The sequence below is a fragment of the Tetranychus urticae genome, chromosome 3, assembly GCF_039701765.1.
Source record: "Tetranychus urticae isolate SD_2017Ah chromosome 3, NJAU_TeUrti_SD_1.0, whole genome shotgun sequence".
NCBI classification, from domain to species: domain Eukaryota; kingdom Metazoa; phylum Arthropoda; class Arachnida; order Trombidiformes; family Tetranychidae; genus Tetranychus; species Tetranychus urticae.
Genome location: NC_142960.1, coordinates 9062402 through 9086285, shown reverse-complemented (window position 1 = coordinate 9086285; position 23884 = coordinate 9062402). Strand labels below are relative to the sequence as shown.

Below are 23884 nucleotides of genomic sequence, written 5' to 3'. Positions count from 1 at the left end.
AAAAAATATTTGTTATCAAATTCAAATCTGAATTAATTATCATAAACGTTTCATTAAATTTTCATTAAAATTTTCTTTTCCACGAAAGCGTCAACGGTAAATCTTAACTGATGACTCTAAATAATCTAGATAAATAACATTATTTAAATGAATGAAAAATCAATCGAATAACCTTTTTTTTCATAATTGTATATTCATTTTCATATTGCATACAATGTGATGCATAATTAATAAATAGGATTTACAAATAAATTTGATTTGTATACAATAATGTTGGATTGATAAAGTATATGCAAAAACAAACTGAAAATACAATGATATTTGTGTGAAGAGTTGAATGTCTTGAAGGATGAGAATAGAGATGAGGATCAGAAATACATTGAATTGATCCAGTGCTTCTGGTTTTGAATAAAAAGTATGGACTTTTAGAGGAAAACAGATTAATTACATTTGATTTCAAGACTAAATTTAAGGTTAAATCTGGTTGAAAATTAAACAGTTTAGTTTAAAACAAGATTAAAATAGGTTTCTCGACTACCAATTGAACTAACAGTTTGCCTATTGAGTAGTTTACAGAGATGTACCTGTTCAAATTTTACAATTTATGGAGACAAATCAACGGTTAAAAGCTAACAATTGTTAAGAATTAGTTTGTTACAGTAAACAATATAAGACAATTGAAACAAAAATGATTAAAATGATACTCTGTTTAAAATACTCGTTAATTTGATCTACAATTTTGTATCTTTTTAGGTGCTTGGTTGTATTGTAATACCTTTGGTTCATTTGTAGCTGAAGCAAAGAATAGAAGATTTCAATTTCAATTTGATTAAGTTTATAAGAGACACTAAAAATTATCAGTTTTTGTTTTTGTAATCAAAATGGTAACAATTAGTAAATTATTTGGATAGTATAAATGGTCAATCACTTTTGAATTAGCTCCAATAGTTTAAACAGTTCAACTTGAGATTTATGTTTGAGTTTAAATTGGGTTTGCTGGTCAATTGAAATTGAATGTGTTTACAGTTTTAACCCGTGTTACTATTAAATTTGATTTAATAGAGAGACAAATGAGTTGATTTAACAACAGAAAAAACAAGTTGTTTTCATAAATTAATAACACTTTGTATTTAACAATCTTACATTTGTATAAGTAAATATTTATAGAGATTTAAATTGGATTCTGGTTTTGGTGTAGATAAATCATTTGAATCAACCAGTTGTGAATTAGTAACACGGTCAATTATTACATCTTACAACAACAATAAATTGTGCAGATTTGACAAAATATTGAAACAATAAAACGGATAACTGTCAACACTTAAATGAAAATGATTGAATGCAAAAGAAAAGCTCATTGATTAATACAGTTACAATTTAAATGTGCATTATTGTTTCATTTTCTGTATTTTAAATAATTATATTAATAATTATTGTGACTGTTGATTTGGTGATAAAAATACCATGGAAAGATGAAATGGCAATGGATTAATGATGATTATACAGATGATGATGGTTAGTTACATACAATTGTAATCACTTGGTTATTTATGATTTTCTTTTAAATATTATATCTTTCTGATTTCAACGATATCATCAAGAAAATGAACACCAATTAACCTTTTTTCATTGAAATTGTGCTTCTCTTGATTATACTTTTTTGGCCTTTTCCTTTGAGTTAATCATTTGTCACTTGATTTGGTTAGACTTATTATCTTTGTACAAGTTTTTTGCTTGATATTTCAGTATAACAAAATTAATTCGGCTTATGAAGTTTGGTTTAAGGTTTTTGGATTTCATTTGAATTAAATTGTTAATGGAATGGATTCAGTGAGCTTTGATCCTCTTCTTCGTCTTTGCAGGTTAACTTGGCTACAGTTTAATCAACTGTTACTGTCTTTTTGTATAAATTGCTTGGGGTTAAGTAGACAATCGATTAAACCAGAAGTCAAAGTTGATAGTTTATGAAAATTTTGGCTTTTCTTTGTGGATAATGTTTGAGTGGTTATGATGATGATGGTGGTGGTAATTATGAAGTTGATGATGGATATTATCCTGAACAAAGTGAAGATGGAAGATGAATGAGGCATCAAATTATGATCAATTACCTTTGAAATGCCAATTGAAACGTTATTTTCAATTCTGTTAATCAGATACTCATATAATGAATACCATTCCCCTCCATTTAAGAGGTGCATCTGCAAACCAGTTTTCACCATTAATTTGGTCCACGAGTCAGATTAAATCAATTGAATCGTAACAAGAATAATACGAATATTAACAATAGCTATAAAACATTCTTATTTTGTTCCTCTGAGTACAAACATTTGCTTAGACAATCATAAGCATCAGGATTTGGAGCTGCTATTATTTAGCTGATTATCACTTTTGCTTGAAAAACAGCCTTTTCTTGTTTTCCTTTTTCCAGTTCACGTTGAAATTCAAAGTAAAAGACGAATCAAAATTGTTATTGATGATATAAGTGAAATCAATTTTCAATTTCCAATCCTTGAACATCTGTTAAAAGCTTGATTAACATCTTCAACACTTTTCCGTTTTAATTCCATGTTCCAATTATTTCTTTTCCTGGATTAGGCATAGCATTTGATTCATCATATTGGTTCAATTTTGCTGCATACATAACAGATATTTGTATATTTATGTGAATATGTATAATAATAATTTTGGCTTGAATGCATGGTTTCCATTCAATTTTTAAGATTATTAATAGTTAAGATCCCGGAAAGTGTGATGGACTGGTTCCACTGAATGATGAGCCACCAGAAGTAGGTGTTATTTTGGTCCCTAGTCTTGACAGTCTGGGTTCAAGTACCAATGAATGTTGATACAGTTCATCATCAGATAAATGCCTTGAAGTGTCCAATAAATAGTTGATTGCTCGAGGATTCATTTCAATTTTGTAAGGTGTTTGTTGATATTGGCGAACCTCTCTTATCACATGAGCAATCTAAATAAAGAAATAGCAACAATGAAAGGTTAATTATTAATTAAATATAAAGATTTCATTACAAAATGTGTAGGCAAAATCAACCATTGAAAAGATATTTTAAATCTTTCTGATAATCAATAGATTATCATACCTTTTCAATGTATTTTTATTCACAATTTTCATTTGATAACATATCATTAAAGCAATTTTTTATCATCATTCCCAGGCAAAATATAATGATTGAACAACAATAATTTTTTTTGTATTCATCATAAAATCTATAAGCAAATACATGCACAGTATGAATTAACTGGATACTGTTAATGTTTGAATAAACAAAAACTATACAAAACGTAGATTCACAAATATCTACATTTTAATGTAACTAAATACACAAAGACAAAGATAGATGAATTTCATCTTCCATCTTTGGTGTTTTCAATAGATTAACCCAGAGGTTGAGAGTCTTGAAATTGCAACTGTGTAAGCAAATATGAAAAGAGACAAAAACACTGGCTTTTAATATTTCATTTATACATTGTATGAACTTCATAAAGGTCAATGAAGTTGGATTTAACGTAATTGAATGTAATATAATTACATAATATGTTGACTGGTATTCAGCGCAGTTATATTATCATGCTTATCATTGAAAGTTCAACGAAAATGTAATGATAATTCAACAATACGCAATATAATACTATACATAATATATAATGATATAATCTGAATGAGAGAGAAATGCTATAAACCTTTCAAAGAGATTAGGATAATTGATCTGAGCGTGAAAAATAATTTGATAATCATGATTATGACGATGACAGAGGAGAGAAGATAAAAAATAACATCAATTGCAATTGTATAATGTCATTATTATCAAATTTCACTTCATGGGATTAGTTCTTATACTATTTACCCAGAATTTTACCGAAAAATAGCTTTTAAATTTATTAATTTTTGTCGTAATTAATAATCAAATTGACAGAAATTTGATATTTTATGTTGAATCTCTTTAGCATTGGATTTTGATTACAATTAGGTTAAATTTTGTAAAAATCTTGCACGAAAAAAACGCTGTTTGATAATAATTGTCTGACAATGGGACATTTCGGGAAAGTGACATTTAGACTGTATTTAGATATATTCAGATGAAATTAATCTAACTGGAATGATTAGGAAAACATCAGTTAATAACATTGTTACATGTTCGATAATTATTTTACTTAAATTATATGATTAGCTACTGTATTTATAGCAATCAGACTATTTTTGTATCGATTGATTGATTTGATTGAGATTACAATTTGGCATTTGTTGGCATAAATTTCCGGCATAACAATAATTTGTTATACATTGTTACAATTTTAAAGCTGATTGTTCCAAATTTTAGCCTTTTCACTCAATAGTGATAATACCAACAATAATGAAATAGGTTATTATTGATCCTTAATATTATCATTGTTACGTTTTGTTATGAATGCAAAATCTGTTAGGAAGGGCTTTTTAATGATGAATGGGATAAAAATAATGATACTAGTCTAACAGAATTTTGATAAAATTTTGTTGAATGATGCTGCTGCTTGATTAACTTGATTTTTTGCCTTCATGATCAAAGAGTTTCATTAGAAACAGGAAAAATAACTAAAATTATATTTGTAACTGTTGAGGTTATGTATGAAGATTGGATGAATGGAAAGGAAGATACTAGATATTAATAGTTTGGCTTGTTTGCTTTGCTCAGTCATTTTCTCTTCATTTTTTTGCTGAATAAAAATGAGTGAAAATTAACTGAATGACTTTAAAAATTAACATTCATGCATTGATGAAAATAATCATTGAACCGATTGAAATAGTCAAATAATGTTTACCATTCTCATCTTTGAGAAATTGAGTAATCCATCTTCAGTGAAATTTGGTGTTCCCTCTTCAATGAAAGATAAATCTGTTAGATACATTCCCAGATATGGTATGCAGGGTGGATCACAGCGATGCAAGGCTTCACGCATATTCCTAAATCGTCCATCAGTATTGACTAATGATTGTAATTTGTTTATACTTTGTCTAACCTGTGAAATTTAAAAAAAGCATGAAAATAGAAGGTAAATAACTAATTCGTTGTCGAGAGTTTCCAGAGAGATTAAATGAATTGGAAAAGATAGAGTACAGGTACCGTTTTTTTAACACGTTCCCAGGTCCGTTTGAGTCGATAAACTGACGAATTAGTGAAGGCAGCACAAATTTGAAGAACTCCGTTAAAATTGTGAAACATTCGACAAATGTCAGCTACGGCGGCCCATTTTTCAATGATCATAATACGTTTTTGCATATCAGTGGCTCTCATTATTTCAGAGGCAACCAAACGAGAAACCTCATTGAACCGTCGAGTCATCAATAGTATATGAGGTGCTCTAGTTGCTCTATCTGATTTCATCCATGCTTGACCGAGAAACTCTTCACTTTGTATTGAGATGAAAATCTTATGGTCAAGGTAAGTCATTGATTCAGCTATTTCCATGGCCGACACAGTGTCAAAAGTATCTTTACATCCCATCTGTGGTGGTGCCAGTAAAACATCAAGATCAACCTTTTTAGATGAATCTTCTTTCGATATCATTGTGAGCAATTGACTAGCAGCTTTATGTTCAGCAGGCAATAAACTTGAATTGTTGACAAGTTCTTCAAGAAATTCTGTTGTCATCTGCATCAGACGAGGATCACTTTGAAAATCTTGCGAATGTTTAGATATCCAATGCCTAAGAACATTTAATACTCTCATTGTAGCAGCTGTTGATATAACTGATTCTCGTTTCACTCGATTTGGTGTTGTTGGTATCTTTAAATCTGACCCAACGGCACTTGGATTTCGACTACCACGTTGAGACTGTTATATGAAGAAAAAAGTTGAATATTAGAAACATGCAAGAAAATAAAAACAAGAAATGAATGTTTTTTCCATTAAATTAAATTCACTTACTCCATATAATTCAAACGCTGCTCTTGTTCCTGGATCAGGCGGGTTACTTGATGCTGCTGTGGCCACAGCGAAAGCAGATGCAGCTGATGCAGTTGAAGAGCGACGAGATGAAGCACGAGATGATGTAACTACCACACCAGCTTTTGACGACATTACTGGAGTTTCTGGAAGTTGAAAACTACTTCTAGGCGTTGAAAGAACTGTTGTTTCCGTTTGGAATGAGCTTCTCGGTGTTGTTGATGTACTTGCATAGCCAGTGCTTTCAGTATCACTTGAACCTCTTTTACCAGTTGCACCGCGAACTTTAAGATATTGTGGACCAGATGATGTACTCTCCCCACCTCCACCTTTGACTGAATTTTTGTCTGATGAGGTTGACCCGCGACCAAAAAATTTGGGCGATGATATACGAGATGGGAGGATGAAAGACAATGTTGAACCTGATGGGACAGATGTTGTATGAGTTGGTGTGGTATGAGTTGAACTTGGGGCACAAATGGAAACTGATGCTCGGCCTTCATGGTGATGATGATGGTGATGGTGATGATGTGAGTGATGTTGTGGTGAAGATGAGGCTGACGACGAAAGAGAAGATATTGAATTTACCAATATTCCTTTAATTGGAGAAGGTGTTGGCGATTGGGTTACATTTTTGCAAATATTCTTATTACATGTACTGAAATTGACATTAGTTGAATTTTTACTAATCTTGTTATTATTACGTGTATTTAGAGGACAGTCGTTTTTGGTGTTATTGCTACTACTGGGTTTATGGTTAGCAATATTATTATTACTAGCTGAAGCTGTAGGTATATTGTTGCTACTTTCATCAGGACTTGTATTTGTTACTGTATTGGTGTTAGGACTTTCAGATGTAGGCAATTCTTGAGGAGCATCTTTATTAACAGGACTTGGTCTTGGTGAGCCACTTTTAGAATCAGCACTTCCCACTAAGGTTCCTAAACTTGCAGCAGCACTAATAATTGTTGGCGATGTCGGTGAGCTTTGATCTGCTTTAAGAGTTTCACTTGACTGACTGTGACTAGGTACACTCAATTTATCCTCGGCTTCCTGGAAACTTTCATTTTCACTTTGAGGATCACTTTCACTAGTGTTACAAACACTCGAGTCTTCAGATGAATTCTAAAAAAGAAGAGAAATATTCAAATTGATTAGTTTCAGTGCAAATAAGAAATAAAAAATGCAAAAGACAATAAATTCATAGTTCATCTCTAAAGTTTATCTTGATGAAGTTTTGCAATGATAATTCAAGCGATTTACCTATTGAGTATCATTTCAACGAATTCAAATCATGAGAAATAAACATGAATAAATTGATTGATTGATTCAAATTAACACATCTTAAAATAACCGTTTGTTAACAGTCAGAAGATAACAAAAGCTAAAGCCAATGACTTATTTGTTTACTTCCACTATGATTGGTTATTGGATAAGCAACCAAAAGATTGCATAGGCAACTTTATTCTAAAAATCCTTTCATTGTTAAAGAAACTGTTAACCAGAATTGGCAAAACTGGTAATTATTGCAATTTTTTATCAGTGTTTTTAGATGCGAGCCTTAAAATTATAACTCACCTGTTCTTTATCGGACTCAGTTACAAAATCTGGATGAAGAAATGAATCAGGAACTTCTGGGCTTGGCGGTGGGGGAACAGGAACATTAATCTCTGGTCCAGGTGATAAAAGTCCACTTGAAACCGGATCAGTAGTAATTGTTAAACGTTGAGAATTCATCTGTTCTTCAGCTGATTTAGCAAGACTAGAACGCGTTCGAGCTTGTTCCTCTTCAACTGTAAACCAAATGAAAAAAATAACAATTAAACAACAACCAATAACCAAAATAAAATCAACAAAAACATCAACCACTTTTTCAAATTATCAATACATTGGCCAGTAAATTTACAAGATGGCAAGACATAAATGCATTTCTTTGAAAACATCAAGATTTAAATTAAATTTCAACAAACATTAATTAATTCAATCTGATTATTTCTTGTTAATTAACAAAACTAAATTATTAAAAAAGTCCGGTAAATAAATAATTGTACAACAAAAATTACATTGATTAATGCAATAACCATGTTCCATTGGCTAAAAGCATAAGAAGCAAAGTTAACCCAAACAGTGAGAAGAAAAGCAAATCTAGAAATCGCGGTTAACTCAAATACCATTGGGAATGAAAAGGTAAAAAATGATTTCAATATGAAATGAAAAACGTAATATTAGAATAGAAACAAAAAAAGTGAATTAAATAAATTGAAATTTGAGGACAAATTTCCAATGGAAAAAGGTTAAAATTACAGAAAAAAAACAACTAAAAAGCCAACAAGTTGAATGTGCAAATATTCATCTAATTGTACAAACAAAAAAATGCTGCAAAAGACAATCTTAATCAAGTTTAATTTCATTCTCTGCTTGTTTTTTTTACTATCTTTTATATTATATTTCTGTTCCATTTCCTCCATCCCAAAACTGTATTCTCACTGAATGATGAGAGAGCTGCATCATGGTGACCTTGATTCCCTGGATTCTGGATAACTTAAATGTTTAATATCTAGGTCACCGGGCCAACCTAACCCAGATCATCATCATCTTCATCTTCTCAATTTCTTCATCAAACAGATGAATCCATGGCTTTCACCCATAAATGATTATCAACATCTATCGCCATTCTCTATTCATTCAATACTCAAATTATTGCTGCTTCAAAAATCAATCTTTACAATATAGTTTGTTTCTTTCCATCATCGCAATCATTTTGGCTGCAAAGCATTTCATTATTACATTTGCAGAAGAGGCAAAAACCCAAAAAAGACACCAAAAAATTGAACAAACATTTGCAAAAATAAACTCTTTTGCAAGCTTCACAACTCGGATCATCTTTCAATTGTATCTTCATTTTGTGAACAATTATCTTAAAAATCTGGTTTCTACTAGAAATTTTTCAACTCTACTTCTTCCAATTCAAACTAACTGTTTCAATGCAATTGGTAAATGAATGCAATTTACAGAAGAGTTTTTTGCTTCAATTCTGGCTTTCAATGTTTGCAAATTTGAAAAGGTTCAACTTGATATTTTACGACATTTCAAAGATGAAATATTGGTCAAGAAAAAAAGCAAACCTTTTGAATTTATTTCTGCATCTCGTTGTTGTCTCCTTATAACGAATGTTATCTCATCTTTTTGATCTTGAGTTTTCAATTGCACGTTTTATTTTCACATGATATGTTCACAAAGGCAAGAAACGCGAAAATAAAAGAGTGAAAAAATGATTAGATTTTGGGTTTCCATTGCAATTGACAAAAAAAACATTTTCACATCAAAACTGGTTAACAATAACTAATGATAATTTATATTGATTGATTGATGATTGGACAGAGTACTTACATTTACGGTAAGACAGTCTCCAGTGTTGGTTATTACGTGAGATTAATTGTTGTTGGGCTTGTTGAAGATTGTGCATCATTTGGGTATCCGAGTTGGTTGAGACAACTGATTCTCGGTGAGCATCTGAAATGTCTGATATTTCCGAGGTTGAACTGATTCGACGGGAATAATCATAGTCAAGAGTAATGATATCATGTCCTTGGCCAGTTGCACCAGGACAGGCGACATCAACGTGCCTATGAAGATCCTCCAAAGAGCCTGTTGAATCGTGTAAAGATGCAGAAACCATTGAGCTTAACTGGGTTTCAGGATAATAATGAACCTTTTTCAATGCTTCCAGCACTGTAACACCATCCGTGAAAACTCGATATGTTAAAAGAAAGGTATTCAAAAAGTCGATACTCAAAAATCGAAGGTCCGTCAGGCGTTCAAACAGACGCTCAGGTGAGGCATAACGTATTTGAGGTAATTTACATGAGTTTAGGGTTCGACTAAAGCGTATATCAACATCATCCTTGTACAGTCTTGGATCATTTCTAGATTGGAAACAATGAAAGACAAAAAAGCAAAACATTAGATTTTGATTGGCAACAAAAATGGTTAAATCAGTTGCAAGTAAAATGTCAATTGTTATGGTTAATGGTTATCTTATGGCTGACAATTAGATTGTGCAAATTGACTATTATTAACATTTCATCTGTGCAAATTAGAATGGATTAATTAACTCTTATTTTTTAAATGTTTGCTTAAGCAGACATTTTGTTTTCTGGTAACATTTTTTTAGACCTACACATCTGAATATACAGCAACATTGAAGCTTTTTTTTTGTACTTGCTTTTACTGTGCATGATTATTTAAGCCTGTTAGTTAATTGCAAGTGTTTGATGTAATAATAATGGTATTAATGGTTGGGAAGAAGGAAAAATAAGGTTACCAGAAGATGGGTTCATTTGTAAATGTTTATAAAGATGCACCTTACCTGATCGATTGAGGCATCGTTACAGATGATGAATCACTCATAGTGCTATGGAAGAGATCATTGAAATGTACGTTATCAATACACTGTAATGAAAGATAATAAGATAATTAGAGTTAATCATTAGTCAATTTGTTGGGTTAATCAAGGAAACAAAGTTGAAAGGGAAGCGATTTCAGTCTAAACTGAAAATTGTAAAACAAAACCTTTTCTTGACACCCAATAGCAACATAATGGATGTTATGCTTTTTACCAAGAAACTTGATTAAATCCAATTGGCATCATGTTTAGTGATGGATATTAATGATTACAATCAAATGGTGATTAATTTAGACTACTTAACAATCTTATAATGTTATAATGTGTAGGTTACAGTTGGAAGAAGCAAGATTATCGCGTAAATTCAAATCAACTGAGGTTAGAGTAAAAGATGTATGAACGAAATGATAGACATTTGCATCTTCAAGTACATTTTCTGGTAAACTGGTTCAATGTATCAATGGATCAACCTTTCATTTAGACTGATTTACTCACAAAATTATTGAATATTCATGATTAGACAGTGAATGGAACCAAAGAAACACTTACAATATGGTTTACAAGCCATAGAGAGTCACAGCAATTTACAAAACAGTCGTCACTTGTTTTGTATTGTTTTAAATATCAACCTGTTCTTTAATCTTATTTGTTTGTCACACCATAATTAACCAGGTTAAAGATGAACCAAATTGTAATGTTTAAAGATGGTGTAAAGATATCATGTAAAATAATGAATTTAATCTACTTCATTGTATTAAAAACTGTTCAAGTTGTCACTTGACTCTCAAGATGAAGTGAAACAATTAAACTTGTCGATAATCTAAACCGTAAACACATTATCTACACAATATTAAATTAACTAAAAACAATAATTAGTCCAAGAAAAGTGAAATTAAAACACAAACAAAAGAAGCATCTGACAAAATATGGTTAATGTAACAGTGTAATGTCAAAGGTTTACATTGTTTTCCCAATCTCACCATAAGAAGTAACTGCGGTTGCCATTGCACTTTTGAGCGGGTTATTCAGTTTAATTTAACAAACACAATTTTCTAGATTACAAGGGAAACACAATTAATAAAAAAACTCTACTCGATCCATCTAATGTGAATTGGTTAATTAATTGAACAATTAATGAAGCATCGGTTGACAAAACAACGATGAATAAAAAAACCAAGTAAAAGACTGTAAAATGATAACATCTTTGTTGCTATTGTTGTTGCTATTGATGGGACTGTTAGGTTGCTTTTTAATGGGTAACAAGGCTTAGACTTTGGGTTGTGTTTACTTTGTCCGATTGGTATTTTACGGAGCAATTGTGGGTTGAAGGTTAAGTCTTGATGGAGACAAGGATGGTTTGGTTAGGTTAACTGTACTATGGTAATGAGGGGTAATTTGATGGCTTGTTCATTATCGTTAGTTGAATTTTGGACAATTTTAGGTTATATGCATTTGCTTACCTGTGAAATATCACTTGTCCAGGCAGCCTTTTCCTGCATTGTTGGAGCAACCAGATGGATTGAAATGGGAGGACCACTTTTACAGTCCCAAATTATCTTGAAGTCAAGTCCACTGTAAATCTGTTTATTGGCTGGTAAATGTAACGGTGGTAAAGTTGCTTCATTTGCTCGTGAAAAGTAGCTTATGGATCCCTCTATCAGAAGAAATTTAACATTCAATATTGATTTCAATTGCAGCATGCGAACAGGTTAGTGAACATCATCATGTGTAGACACAAGGATGTTCAATACATGGTGAGATGAATGATGAAAAGAGAAAGAAAGAAAGAGAGAGAGAGAGAGAGAGGAAGAAAAGTGTAGACACAAATAATAGCTGGGAGTGAGAAATGTGCATGACTGGGAGTTGAAGGGAAGGATTGAATAAGGATGACAGAGATGATGATAGATGCGATAGAAGAGGTAAAGAGGGAAATCAGTAAACAAAATATTAATCCCAATCTTAAGTTTCTTAAGAAAAAGAAGCGAATTTCACTGCAACGACTCAAAGCCAGGTAAACATCGACATTGTTTTTACCCTTTTTCAGCATCAGTCGAAACAGCAAAAAAATGATCTTCTCTTCCCATCCTTTCTCAATACAAACATCATTTTTCATCACTAGAAACCTTGTCAGAAGTCACAATAATTATCACTCCCAGCTGGTCATTATTGGCTTTACCATTAGCTTTACAAACTTGCAAATTGACTCCATTCAATACTCGATATAATATCCTTTTTTATTGTTTCCCAATGATAAACCTTTTCAACTGCACCTACACCCTAACATAAACTCCCAGCTCAACCTACGCAACATTGTATCAAGATGTACTTTACAGCTCATTTGCTGGTCAAAAGTCATTCAAAATTAAGCCTTTTGTACTTTCGTTTTTTCTTTTGATTTTTTTTCTTCTGTTTATTCTTCTTCTTTTTCCCGGGCTTTACTTTGGTCAACAGTTGACCTATTTAACTATCACTCCAACGCTTAAACCTTTTTACCTTTTACAAAAGGTAAAATTGATTCTCTATTTGAGTCTACTTATCTTAGTCATCATCTAAATTACAAGAATCACTGTTTAGAGAAGCAAAAAATATTTGGTTACATTTCTCTTTCTTTTGTTCTCACTTTCCTTCTCTTTTCATCTTCTTTAATCTATTTATCCATCAACATTCTCTCAGCAACTCATGATGATGAAAATTGTTCCCAGTGAATTTACTCGGATTCAGTTAGACTCTTGCTTCTGTGTCAACCCAGAAAATATCGATCAGTATACATCTACTTATGACCAACCTACACAAAAGTGTATAAGAGAGCGAACAGAGGAAAGGAAAGAGAGGGAGGAAGAGAAGAATGAAGAGTAAAGAAAATGAAAAATTGGAATGAAAATTCTATTCACTTGATATTCTGTTAATATCACAACAGAATATCATAAAAACATGAACATTGAACATAAAGAAAACACATTAACACATGATAATGTGAAAACAAGAAAATCAAGGCAAATAGAGAACGCATTTGCTTCCATTGAAAGGCAATTCAACTTCACGTAAATGCAAATTATTCACAAAAGATGAACTAAAATGTTGATCAATTTCACGTTTTAATGTAATCAAAGTACGACTCAGCCTCATGCAATATATTCTGAAACTTTTAATGAATATAAACAATCAAGTCAACCAGTTAACCAGTAAGACTTTCAAGTGAAACGAAATGATAAAAATTGCTTTCGAAAGTCACTTTCGAAGTAACAATTGAAATGCAAAATAACTCACTAATGATTCGATGACAGTTTTGCATAAATTGCATGTTTTGAAACAATCAGAAGAGACAAAACTGGCAACGAAAGTTTTACATTTCGCATAATGCCGAAACTCGATATTCAAAGGCTTGAGGTTTGTGTGCAATGACAGTCTTTGCAAAACAGAGTCTAACATGAATCGAACTCAAAACTTGCGATGTTTCGCTTTCTTCATTTTCTGCTTTCTGTATTCATCAACGATTTGGTTTGCTAATCGTCACTCTGTGTTTTTTGAAACCCAAAAGTAGGACACAATGTTCAAGGTGAAACACTTCTGGGTTCTCGATTTTTTATCCCTTTTCTTCTCTAATAGTATTAATCTAACAAAGCGAAAGTGAACAAAGACAGAAACATGAAACTGATCAGATGGCGCACTCGCAAGATCAACTCAACTATTTGCACATTATTATTGCTTTTATTATAATAGTATTACAGTTCGTTTTAATCTTGTTACAACCAAATCCTCCTTACATCCCAGTGCTTACCTTGCCACCTTATTACTTGCAGTTATTATCATTGTCATCCTCCTCCACTTTCCTCACAAACATTATCATCTAGCACCAAGGACGTCCATTAATTATAGCATCTTTATATTATCACAATAAAAGTTTGCAAATACTCTGTGCTCTGAACACAATAAGACAAATTAATCGATTAACAAAGGCGTTAAGGCTGACTATGTTATATTCACATTCAAAGTGGAACCAAACTGAAGCAAAAATTTGCAAGTTAAAATGAAGAAGCTCGGGAAGTCAATATTAATAAAATTCGTCGCTATTTTTGAGCAAAAAGACTTCAGATAATTGTATAATGCATTGCGATCTATACAAATGTAGTTGTCTTCAGATCTGGGAACAGCAATGCAACTTGCATAATGCTTAAATTAGCTTTTTGAATAAGAAAAATAGCCATTTTTGCAGGAAAATGATCAAAAATAAAAACATTTTTGGTCAAACTAATTCTTCTGATGAAATTTTAAATAACCTGACACAAAAGCAAAGAGTAAAGTAGTCTACTCTTTGCAGAAAAGTTACTTAATTTGGGAATTATATTTCGTTTGCAACAGAGGGCTTCGAGTTATAAAGAGTTGAAACTTATTTTCTCCAACAAACATGATTCCTGGATACTTTGGACATGAATAGTTTTCTAGCGTACGATAGTTCACTGTTTTGAAGAAACTGCATTAATCAAGTTTAAAAGCTTTCATAAAAAAGGTTTGACTGAATGCCACTTCGTTGGCGATTATGTGTTACAACAAGCAATCATTTGCATCTTTACATCGCTTTCAAAACCATTGAATTGATTAAGTCAAAAAAAAGTTTCTTCGCCTTGAACAAAGCGTGTCGAGTTCATCTGATGCTGTCTCATGTAACTATTTCATGTGCGCTTCCAAAAAAGCATTGTTAAAATGTTGAGAATTCAACGCCTCACAGATTTTCGAACATCAAAAAATGTCAATCGAAGAGCATTCTCTACCTATCAATCTTGTTATACTGTTAAAGCATTGCAAGAACGATGTAGATAAATTTATGAAACATCAGTTAAGTCCATTCAAAAGCGTTTCATATCGTTATTTGTATTGCAACTTTGAATCAAAACGTTGAATTGACTTTAAATCGAGTGTTGGTCTTGAAAATGCGTTACAAAAAGATGATACAATGGTTCTGTTCATCTTCCCGTTTTAGATTAGTAAAGGAAACTGAGAATGACAGACGAGCAATTAGCAAGACAACTACAAACATCTGAGCCATTAACTAAGGATTGTTTAAACAATCATTTAACTCGAAATCAATATGCAATGTTGAGCTTAGAAATAGCAATGAAACAAAAGTTTGATGGCATTTTTCGAATCATGAGTAGAATGAAAGCCTCCAGATGGCAAAACAAGTCATATATTGAACATCATGCATGCTCAAGACTTCATGGTATGCTGATATAGTGAATCGAACTCCAGGAATCATGATTTCAATGAATAACCGCCATCTAGAGTATGATTCAGTTGCTATCAAACTTAGCTTTTTAAACATGAGTTTATTCTTGAATACAATGAATAAGCAGCAAAATAAATGTGCGAATTCCCATTTTTCCTGCTTTTTTATTCTTTCATACAATTCATTATTTGCAGTTTTCCAGTGAAAGGAAAATGATTATACCTAAAAGTATACCTTGCTAAAAGTCCTAAAAACTCATCTAAATCTATGGTAATTTTCGAATCGTTTTGTGTAAAGTTATCGTTGATATCGTTAGCTTTGTTGTATGAGTTGATCTATGCTGGAGTTGTGATGATTGTAGTTCTATTCGGGTCAATAAAGTAATAGAATGTTGTAAATCTCAGCGTGCTGAAAGTTATTCTTCCAATCGTGGAAAGGAAAATGGAAGGTTGGGTGAAATGAAAACATGCAAGGAGTTAAATCAACTGTTGACTTTTTCGATGCTTACCTGCAAAATCATCAATAATAAAGGCAAACTGTTCAGCTGGTTCCTCAATCAGAGTTGCTTCAGTCAATGGTATCCGTCCAACACTCTAATTGCATGGAGAATCAATTGATGGAGAAAATGTTGAGAATTGAAGTTTCATTTCAAGTGTATACTTCTTCCAGCGAAATATAAAACTTCAATAATTGCACTCATCTTTTCCATCTGAAAAGCTATTCAACTTTAAAACATTTAAAACTTTCTCTTCAATTTCACCCTTCAGCATTCAAACTAAAATAAACTGTCTTTTGCTATTCCAAATGAATGCAATAAAATGCTTTTCCAAAGAAATATTTTGTTTCTAAACTTGGAACTTAAAGTGACTGCAAATAACAAACAGAATCTCTCAACTAGTCTATTTTTACCAATTCCACTTTCCATTCCTTTCGACTCGCACTTTAAGCGCAAACCTCGAATCAATTGATTCTTTTAGCAAACAATATCAATAGAAAGATCCTTACCTCGACAACATTGAGTTTACCATTGGAAGCTCTGATGCAGAGTAAAATGTGGTTTGAAAAGAGGAAACACTGTCTAACGACTTCTTTATCCCCTTTGTACGAACTAATCCTTTTAATTACTTTAGGCACAGGTAAATGAAGTACACTTCCTTGTCGAATGAAGACTTGATTAACATCAAGTAGCACATCACATCCACCAATAATGATCCTCTCAATGGACAAGTTTTTTCGAATATTTTCAGTCTCGGAAACTTCATCATGCATTTGCTGCAAAACACAAATGAAAACGGAATCAAAAAGCGACCTAAAAACGAACCTCGAAACTTACTCTTGACAATTCTTCCAGTTTACTTTTCGCATTTTCAAGGCTTCTCCTTTCAACATGGTTGTGAGGTGTGTGAGCAAGTAGTTCATGTAGTGTGATTATATAACGAGGTACCTGAAATGCGAAACGAAAAAAAGGTTAATTCTCATTTGGAAAAGGCGACTAATGACTTACTTGATGCATTGGATAAGTTAGAAAAGTTTCCAATGTTCGATTAGCGATTACAGGCTTTTCTTCCAATCGCTTCAAAAGTGTCGCAAATTTTTCTTTCGCCTTACATTCGGCCAAAACTTGCAACGAAAAATGATGATTGCGAACATATTCTTGGTAAATGCAAAGCATTGGTAGCAACATGTCAAACAAATCTCCTATTCCCGTAGGTTTCAATCAAAAAAGTCCAACAAAGTTTTGTTCCACATTTCGAGTTGGGTGATTTTCGATCAAGTTTAGATCATTTGATATTATTTTATTGTGAAAATGAAATTTGATGAAAAAATGTGAAAATGTGTGTGTAATGTGTTTTGGTGTTGAGTTGAGTTGAGTACAAAATAATCAAAAACAATTCAAATTCAAATTCAAGACAAAAGTGCAAAGCAAACCATTTCGAGTTTTTTGTTTAGTTGATGAAAAACGAAATAATCAAAGCAAAGAATCATGAATATGATAACAAAACGCAATCATTTTGTTTCCATTTTAGTGTTCAGTTTGAAACACACACACGGTTTCGTTTCATGTGCGTTTGTGTTTAGTTTTTTTTGTGTTTTATGTTGGTTATCAAAAGAGTTTCAAGTCGTTCCAAGAAAAGAATCAGGAAAATGATGCAGTTTTTTTGGTAGTTTTGGTCAGTAATCAGAATGGTGTTTCATCATGTTTTTCGTGGTTGTATTCATACGGAAGGAGAAGGTAAAGAAACCAGAAAAAGGCAAACGAAGAAGACGAAGAAGAAAAAAGAGAGAGAAAAAGAAACAAGACAAGACAAGAAGAAAGTGCCCAAAAAAAGAATGGTTTTTGTTTGGAAAGTTTGGAATTTCGAGTTTGATTTTATTGTTCAAATTGTTTCATTTTGTTGTGTTTGAAAAGTTTTGAATTTTGGACATTTCAGGGCAAAATTCAAAGAAAGGAAAATTTGCAAAATTGGAAAAGAAAGTTGTTCAAATTTTGTTCGATTTCAATTCGAAGCATTTGTTATGTTTAGATTCAAAGTAAAATTTGTCAAGATTCAAAGAGGATTGAGTGTTCATGCAAAGTGTGAATCAAGAATCGATTGAGGAAAGTGAAAGCCAAGGTAAGCAGGAGTAAAGAGCAAAGTAAAAGCCATTTGCAGGTGAAGCAACAAAAGGTGAAAGGCGAATGTTGGAAGTAAAATAGTTTTAAAGCAAAGGCAAGCATTTCAATTGTGATTAAAGCGATGATGATGATGATTATGATGGAATGAGGATGATGAGGATGATGATGAGACAAAAAATAAGAAGAGAAGAGTGAAGGTAATTGGTTAATACTACAAACTACATGTAAATGAATGGACAAGAGCGCATTTCACTAAAGAGACTAAAGTGTGTGTTCATCTAAAATCTAATGGCACATTTTGGTTGACAAATTTTGTTTTGGTTCCTCACTTCACGCTTTATTAGCCTCTGGTTTTAATCCTCGTATCTGGCTCGTTATCAGTGTCTTTGGAGGGACGGGAATGGTCAAATTACTTACCTAATACTAGGGTTGGCCAGGATTCCATTCGAGCTGTTAAACCTTTAAGAAAGATTTGATGTAAAAACATTATTGTCTCACTGTTAAGAAATATCGAGTTGAGCTCATCATGGGAACACGGAGGCTTCTGTGAACTGGCTGCCATTTTAAGTGGCCTTAAAAAACAAGAGACTAAAAGTTGAAGTTGTTCAACATATTCTTCTTCAGCTTCGACCATACGAAACACAAGGCTGGCAGAGACGGAAAACAAGAAAAAAGAAACAAAAAGGTTGATCATTTAAACTCTTTTTCTGGTTGAATTGGATCGAGTTGGGTCAAGTTGCCGTTCGTGGTTACCTATTGCGTTTTCGCATGTTTTCAGCGTGCGGTGAGTTGATGTACTCTTCGACTATTTGTTTCCATCGGCGACGGCAAAGCCATCCTCGGAAAAAGGATTGAACTTTTTTGATCTTTTTAACCTCTTCCGATTCATCGTCAAAGTCAATGCTATTATTGCGTTTATAAGGAGTCAATTTCCATTCCTTTTTCAATGAGCAAAGCTGTTTAAGATTGGAAAAAATCTTGATCCAATTAATTTTAAACACAATCAGAATACTGATCATTGATTTGTACAAACGTTAAAGCAAATAAAAAACTGAAATCACGCAACATTTGAATAAAATATTACTTTTGAATATTTGCTAAACAAACGAGAGTCAAATATTCATCAAAACTGGCAAATTAATTTTTCATCATTCAGCTTCTAAATTGACTTTCTCAAAATCTCACACATCAGTGTTGTTCAGCAGATAAATTGAAATTCATTTTAACATAAAAAACATTTCTTCGAACCTGAACATTTAATGTTCGAAAGGTTTATATTTATTCCAATGGATGGCGCCTTGACAGCAAATAAACTGTCAAATCAAAGTTATTTAAAACAAATTTGATTCAATTTAAGGAACAATTTGTTTCCAATTGTTTCAAATTACTGTTTCACTAAACTCTTTTTTTATCCTCATCAATCTTCCCAATAGACATGAAGAAAAGACAATTTGCCAATTTTTATTCAATTCAAATGCTTGTTGGAACGAGAAAAAATGAACTTTTTTCATCTCAACTTACCTCAGCTCGCAACTTTTTTATTTCAATTGTCAGCTCTTCACATTGCTGTGTATAATGAGATTTAGCGGTTTTTTCAGTCTCGACAATTTGCACCAAATGTAAATGTTTTTGTTCCAATTCCTCTTTCAGCAAAAGCATTTTACTGAAACTATCGTCAGATGAACGCAAATAAAAAGACAAAAAAATGTTGGAATGCGACGAAAAAGTAGAAAATGAAAAATGTCTCAACTTGTATTAGCATTATTATCAAGGTAAAGAATGAAAAATATTATTTCTCCTCAGCAGGGCTGGGATTTACATTACAATATATTTTTGCTTTTATAAGTTATTTTGTTTTCTTCCAGCAAAACACGCAAATCGATTAGACTACTTGTGTTTGGGTTCAACTTTTTTCATTTTATTTTCTTATATTTTTCCTCATTTCTACTCCCAGCAACATTTTGTTTGTCATCATTCCCTTTAGTGCATGAACATTGATATACATGGAAAAACAGACTCAATATTTTGTGCAACTTTGTACTAAACAATAATCATAATAATAAAAGAAAAACATTTTTTTTTCTTCTTTTCTGTATCTTTTCCTTGTAAGATTATTTTCAGGTTGTGAGGTTTAAAAATGATAACTGAAAAAGTGTTTTCTCATCATTCCTATTATCATTATTATTGCTATTATCATATGAATAAAGGTAGAAAAAAATTCTTGTTCTTCTTTTTCTGGAACAAGAATAATTTCATTTTCCTTCCCTGAGTTAACATTTTACTTGCAATTTGCATTTTGTTTTTGTTTCCAGATTTCACTTCATCTTTCATTACTCTTAAAGGGTTGAATTTTTCATTGCAATTTGATAACAGAAACAGATTTCAGATTCGCCAAGAAAATTCTTTTCGCTGCTAATTTCTTCCATTCAGAATTTGATTCAAGTTTGGATTGGAGGATAAACAGTGACTTACCTTGCAACGTCAATGCAGTGAACCCAAGCATTGCATTCCGATTCAGTTTCAGATTTAAACTCATACTGTTTTGATCCTTCCTTTGGGAAGCTAATTGTAAATACATGCTAAAAATGGAACAAAATTTTCATTAGAAAAATGATAAATGATTAAAATGAATCGGCACTTTATCACATGAGAATAAACTTTCATCTTCTCTGACACAGAATTATCCTGAACGATGCAAAAAAACGAATAATCATTTCATCTAAATTTTTGTTTCACTTTTTGCCTTTTCAGTTATTCACATTGTCCATTGTTAATGGTAAAATGTGATTGAAATGGTTTAAGAAACAATTGTTCATCAAACCATGGAAAGGATAATTTCATTATCTTGTATTAATGAGCAAATTAAGCTAATTATTTTGTTCAAAATGAGATTCAATTAGACTGATAAACAATTCATGGAAACATGAAATGAATAAACGTAATGAAATGATTTATATTTGAATGGCAAAATTGGTGAAAATCCCTTAACATGGAAATGAATAGTTTAAAGTTTTCTTAAGAAAGGCAACAAAATATCAAATGAAAGGTTAATGTAATAATGGTTGAACCATTGAAATGATCACATTCATATTAACCTTTCGTGACTAGATTATCAAGGTAAGCAGTTTCATTTTATCCTGAAAATGGTTCATAATAATGATAATGATAATGAGAGAAAAGAAGAAATTGTTCAACAGATAGAATAATCAAATGCCGAAGGGAATTTTATTTTCTGCATTGATCATGAAAGATGAAGGATGATCATGAAGAAGGAAATGAGCACAGATACCAAGATTTACAGGGTAAATTCAGTGAGGAAAATCAGTTTAGAAAAGTAGAAAAAGATTGATTCTCATATTCATCATGAATGGTGAACATGAACAAAATGTGAAAAAGTCAATATGCGAAGTAAACATTTTTTTGTGCAATATTTTGATAAATGTTTTCCTTGTAATGAAAAGAAACAGAACAAGAGAAAAATATCTTTTTTTTCACTTTTCCATGCATTACAGACAAATAACATTATTATCAATAATGATGTATAAATAGGTAAATAAATTGCTGGATAAATCGAGTGAACAACGAAAAGATTGAATCTTTAATCAATCTGAGTTAGAGAAATGAATTTTCCATCAAATTTAATAAATATTGATATTGTTTTTGCCTTCTTTTGGAACATGAAAAATGCATGAAATGTAGACTGAGTCGACTAATTTTGGTCGAGAATATTTTTCATTGACATTTGATCCGATATTTGATTTCAGCTAATAGTTGAAGTTATGCAAGTTATTCAATTTTCAATATCAAATTCCCTTCAATTAGATTGTTGGAGTTGAAGGGAAATTTCGGCTTGATTTGGCGTTTAATTTGTTGGAAAATTTGAAAGAGAAAAGAGAAATTTTTGGAAAATTTTCCATGTTCTGATTGTCAGGATAATTGTTGTCTTTGTTTGTTTTATCATGTTATTTGCATCATCAAGTATCTGTGAATCAAGTGTTTTGATCAGCTCTTGTTGAGAGCATTTTTTGTGTCAAACCAACACTTAATGAGCATATTCATATTAAATCCAATGGTGAAGAGTAATTGAACATTATTGAGCTGGTAAAGGATATTGCTATTTTTAATGAAGTTTGTTCATTGCTCAATGATTCAGTCTATTACGGTGCAATTGCTGGGAATATTTCATTCTTATTATTCAATTCCAGGTGAGTTGACTGGTCATGTAGAGGGTGAAAATTGAAGAAAACGGAAATGAAAAAGATATTCGATTCATCCGATTTCCGCCATTTACCATTCATTTTTGCAAAACTATTTCATGCAAAAACGATAATCATGTTAGATAACGATGTTCATCAATTGGTGATCAGAATAGTTTAAAAAGAGTCATTTATAAGCTATTTATTCAATATTGCATCTTACTCCAATAGAACCATTGAATAATGATGAGTAGAAAAAAATTTTCCGCTTTTCAGCCCAAAACTTTTTCTTCTTCTTCTTTCCATTCCTTTAATGATGAAATGATGTGAATAGAAGAATAAGGTTCATCATGGATAAAGATGGGAAACCTGAAGAAGGATAGGTTTCCAGTGAATTTAACCAAAGAAAGGAGTGATCAGTTTGCTATTAAATGATGATAAAAGTTGACTATTTGAATGTTAATTTACTTTTCAAATGTAAACCGAAAAACAAAATTTAAAACAAAAGTTTAAATGAGACAAAAAAAGTCATCTAAATGACCATTTGCATGTTCATGGCCATGAATATGGATCAACATTGAATGATAAAAAAGTCAACTTTGAAGCTCGAAAAGAGGCCGAAGTCAAAGTCAGCCTGACCCAAGCAAGGCAACATCTTGGGTTGACTTTGACTTGATCATTAGCCTCTTACGAAGGAAACCTTTTCACTCGACAAAATTGTCTATTCAATTGTGGTTTAAAAAGAGCTCAGTTTTATGGAGGAAACAAAACATTAAATGTTGATAATCTTGTAATACAAGTGCAATAATAAACAATGAAAATGTTTCAAAAGGAAATAAAAAAAAGAGGTTGAAAATGTCCTTTTGTTTGTTGACCAGTTAAGTACTACTGGTTCAATAAAATTGTCCAAAGTTGCCTTGATATTATTTCTTATTTAGGTTAGATTTGTTTCTCCAAATCCAGCGAGACTTTCATATTCAAGTTGCAGGGAACATACTTTATTATCTTCTTCTTCATCTAATGGATTTAACCTTCTCACTATCATCATCAACATCATCAACCTGGTCAACTTTTACCTGGACCCAAATTTCATTTTTACCCAGCCATACTTTTTAATACCATCAATTTGATCTGCTTTTCAATCTCATTTCATTTTTCACTTTCCCAATCTTTTTCGTTGGCTCATCATCATGTTCATGGACCAGTAAAAGTAACCTTTATGTTATGAATAAAAGAGTAACTTTTCTCATCCAAACATCTTACATGGTAAAAGCCTGAACATTTTCAATTACAATTCAATCTCATCTTTCACCATTAACCTTGCAAATTCCCATCAATCCAATAAAAGATTCAAGACTCGAGAAAATACAAAAACTTATCTCTAATGAAGTTCTGATGAACAATGGAAACCACTTGTAAGATTCATTAATTAAAATGAATTGCAAAGACGAGTAAATTGTTAACATTGAGAATAAACTGATTGAAGATTAAAATGAATCA

The 23884-nt window shown here is 31.8% G+C and overlaps 1 protein-coding gene across 4 annotated transcripts in view; it reads right to left on the bottom strand.

Moving 5' to 3' along the window:
• Nucleotides 1-1103: 1103 nt before the first annotated feature.
• The window catches only part of LOC107369255 (ras-specific guanine nucleotide-releasing factor 1-like), a 46584-nt gene continuing 23803 nt past the window's right edge, over nt 1104-23884 (bottom strand). Inside the window, exons 2-18 of one of the 4 annotated variants that reach the window (XM_015937191.3) lie at nt 20661-20767; nt 19710-19857; nt 18942-19144; nt 18606-18835; nt 17076-17269; nt 16905-17015; nt 16577-16843; nt 16080-16164; nt 11808-12001; nt 10312-10394; nt 9333-9868; nt 9068-9133; nt 7521-7735; nt 5925-7067; nt 5115-5831; nt 4819-5016; nt 1104-2968 (exon numbers count right to left, since the gene is read on the bottom strand). In XM_015937191.3, coding sequence (XP_015792677.1) covers nt 2732-2968; nt 4819-5016; nt 5115-5831; nt 5925-7067; nt 7521-7735; nt 9068-9133; nt 9333-9868; nt 10312-10394; nt 11808-12001; nt 16080-16164; nt 16577-16843; nt 16905-17015; nt 17076-17269; nt 18606-18835; nt 18942-19144; nt 19710-19857; nt 20661-20767 — 4734 coding nt within the window. In that variant the 3' untranslated portion in view covers nt 1104-2731. The remainder of the gene's footprint in view (nt 2969-4818; nt 5017-5114; nt 5832-5924; nt 7068-7520; nt 7736-9067; nt 9134-9332; nt 9869-10311; nt 10395-11807; nt 12002-16079; nt 16165-16576; nt 16844-16904; nt 17016-17075; nt 17270-18605; nt 18836-18941; nt 19145-19709; nt 19858-20660; nt 20768-23884) is intronic. The other 3 variants (XM_015937194.3, XM_089269063.1, XM_089269062.1) reach the window with 3 other exon arrangements.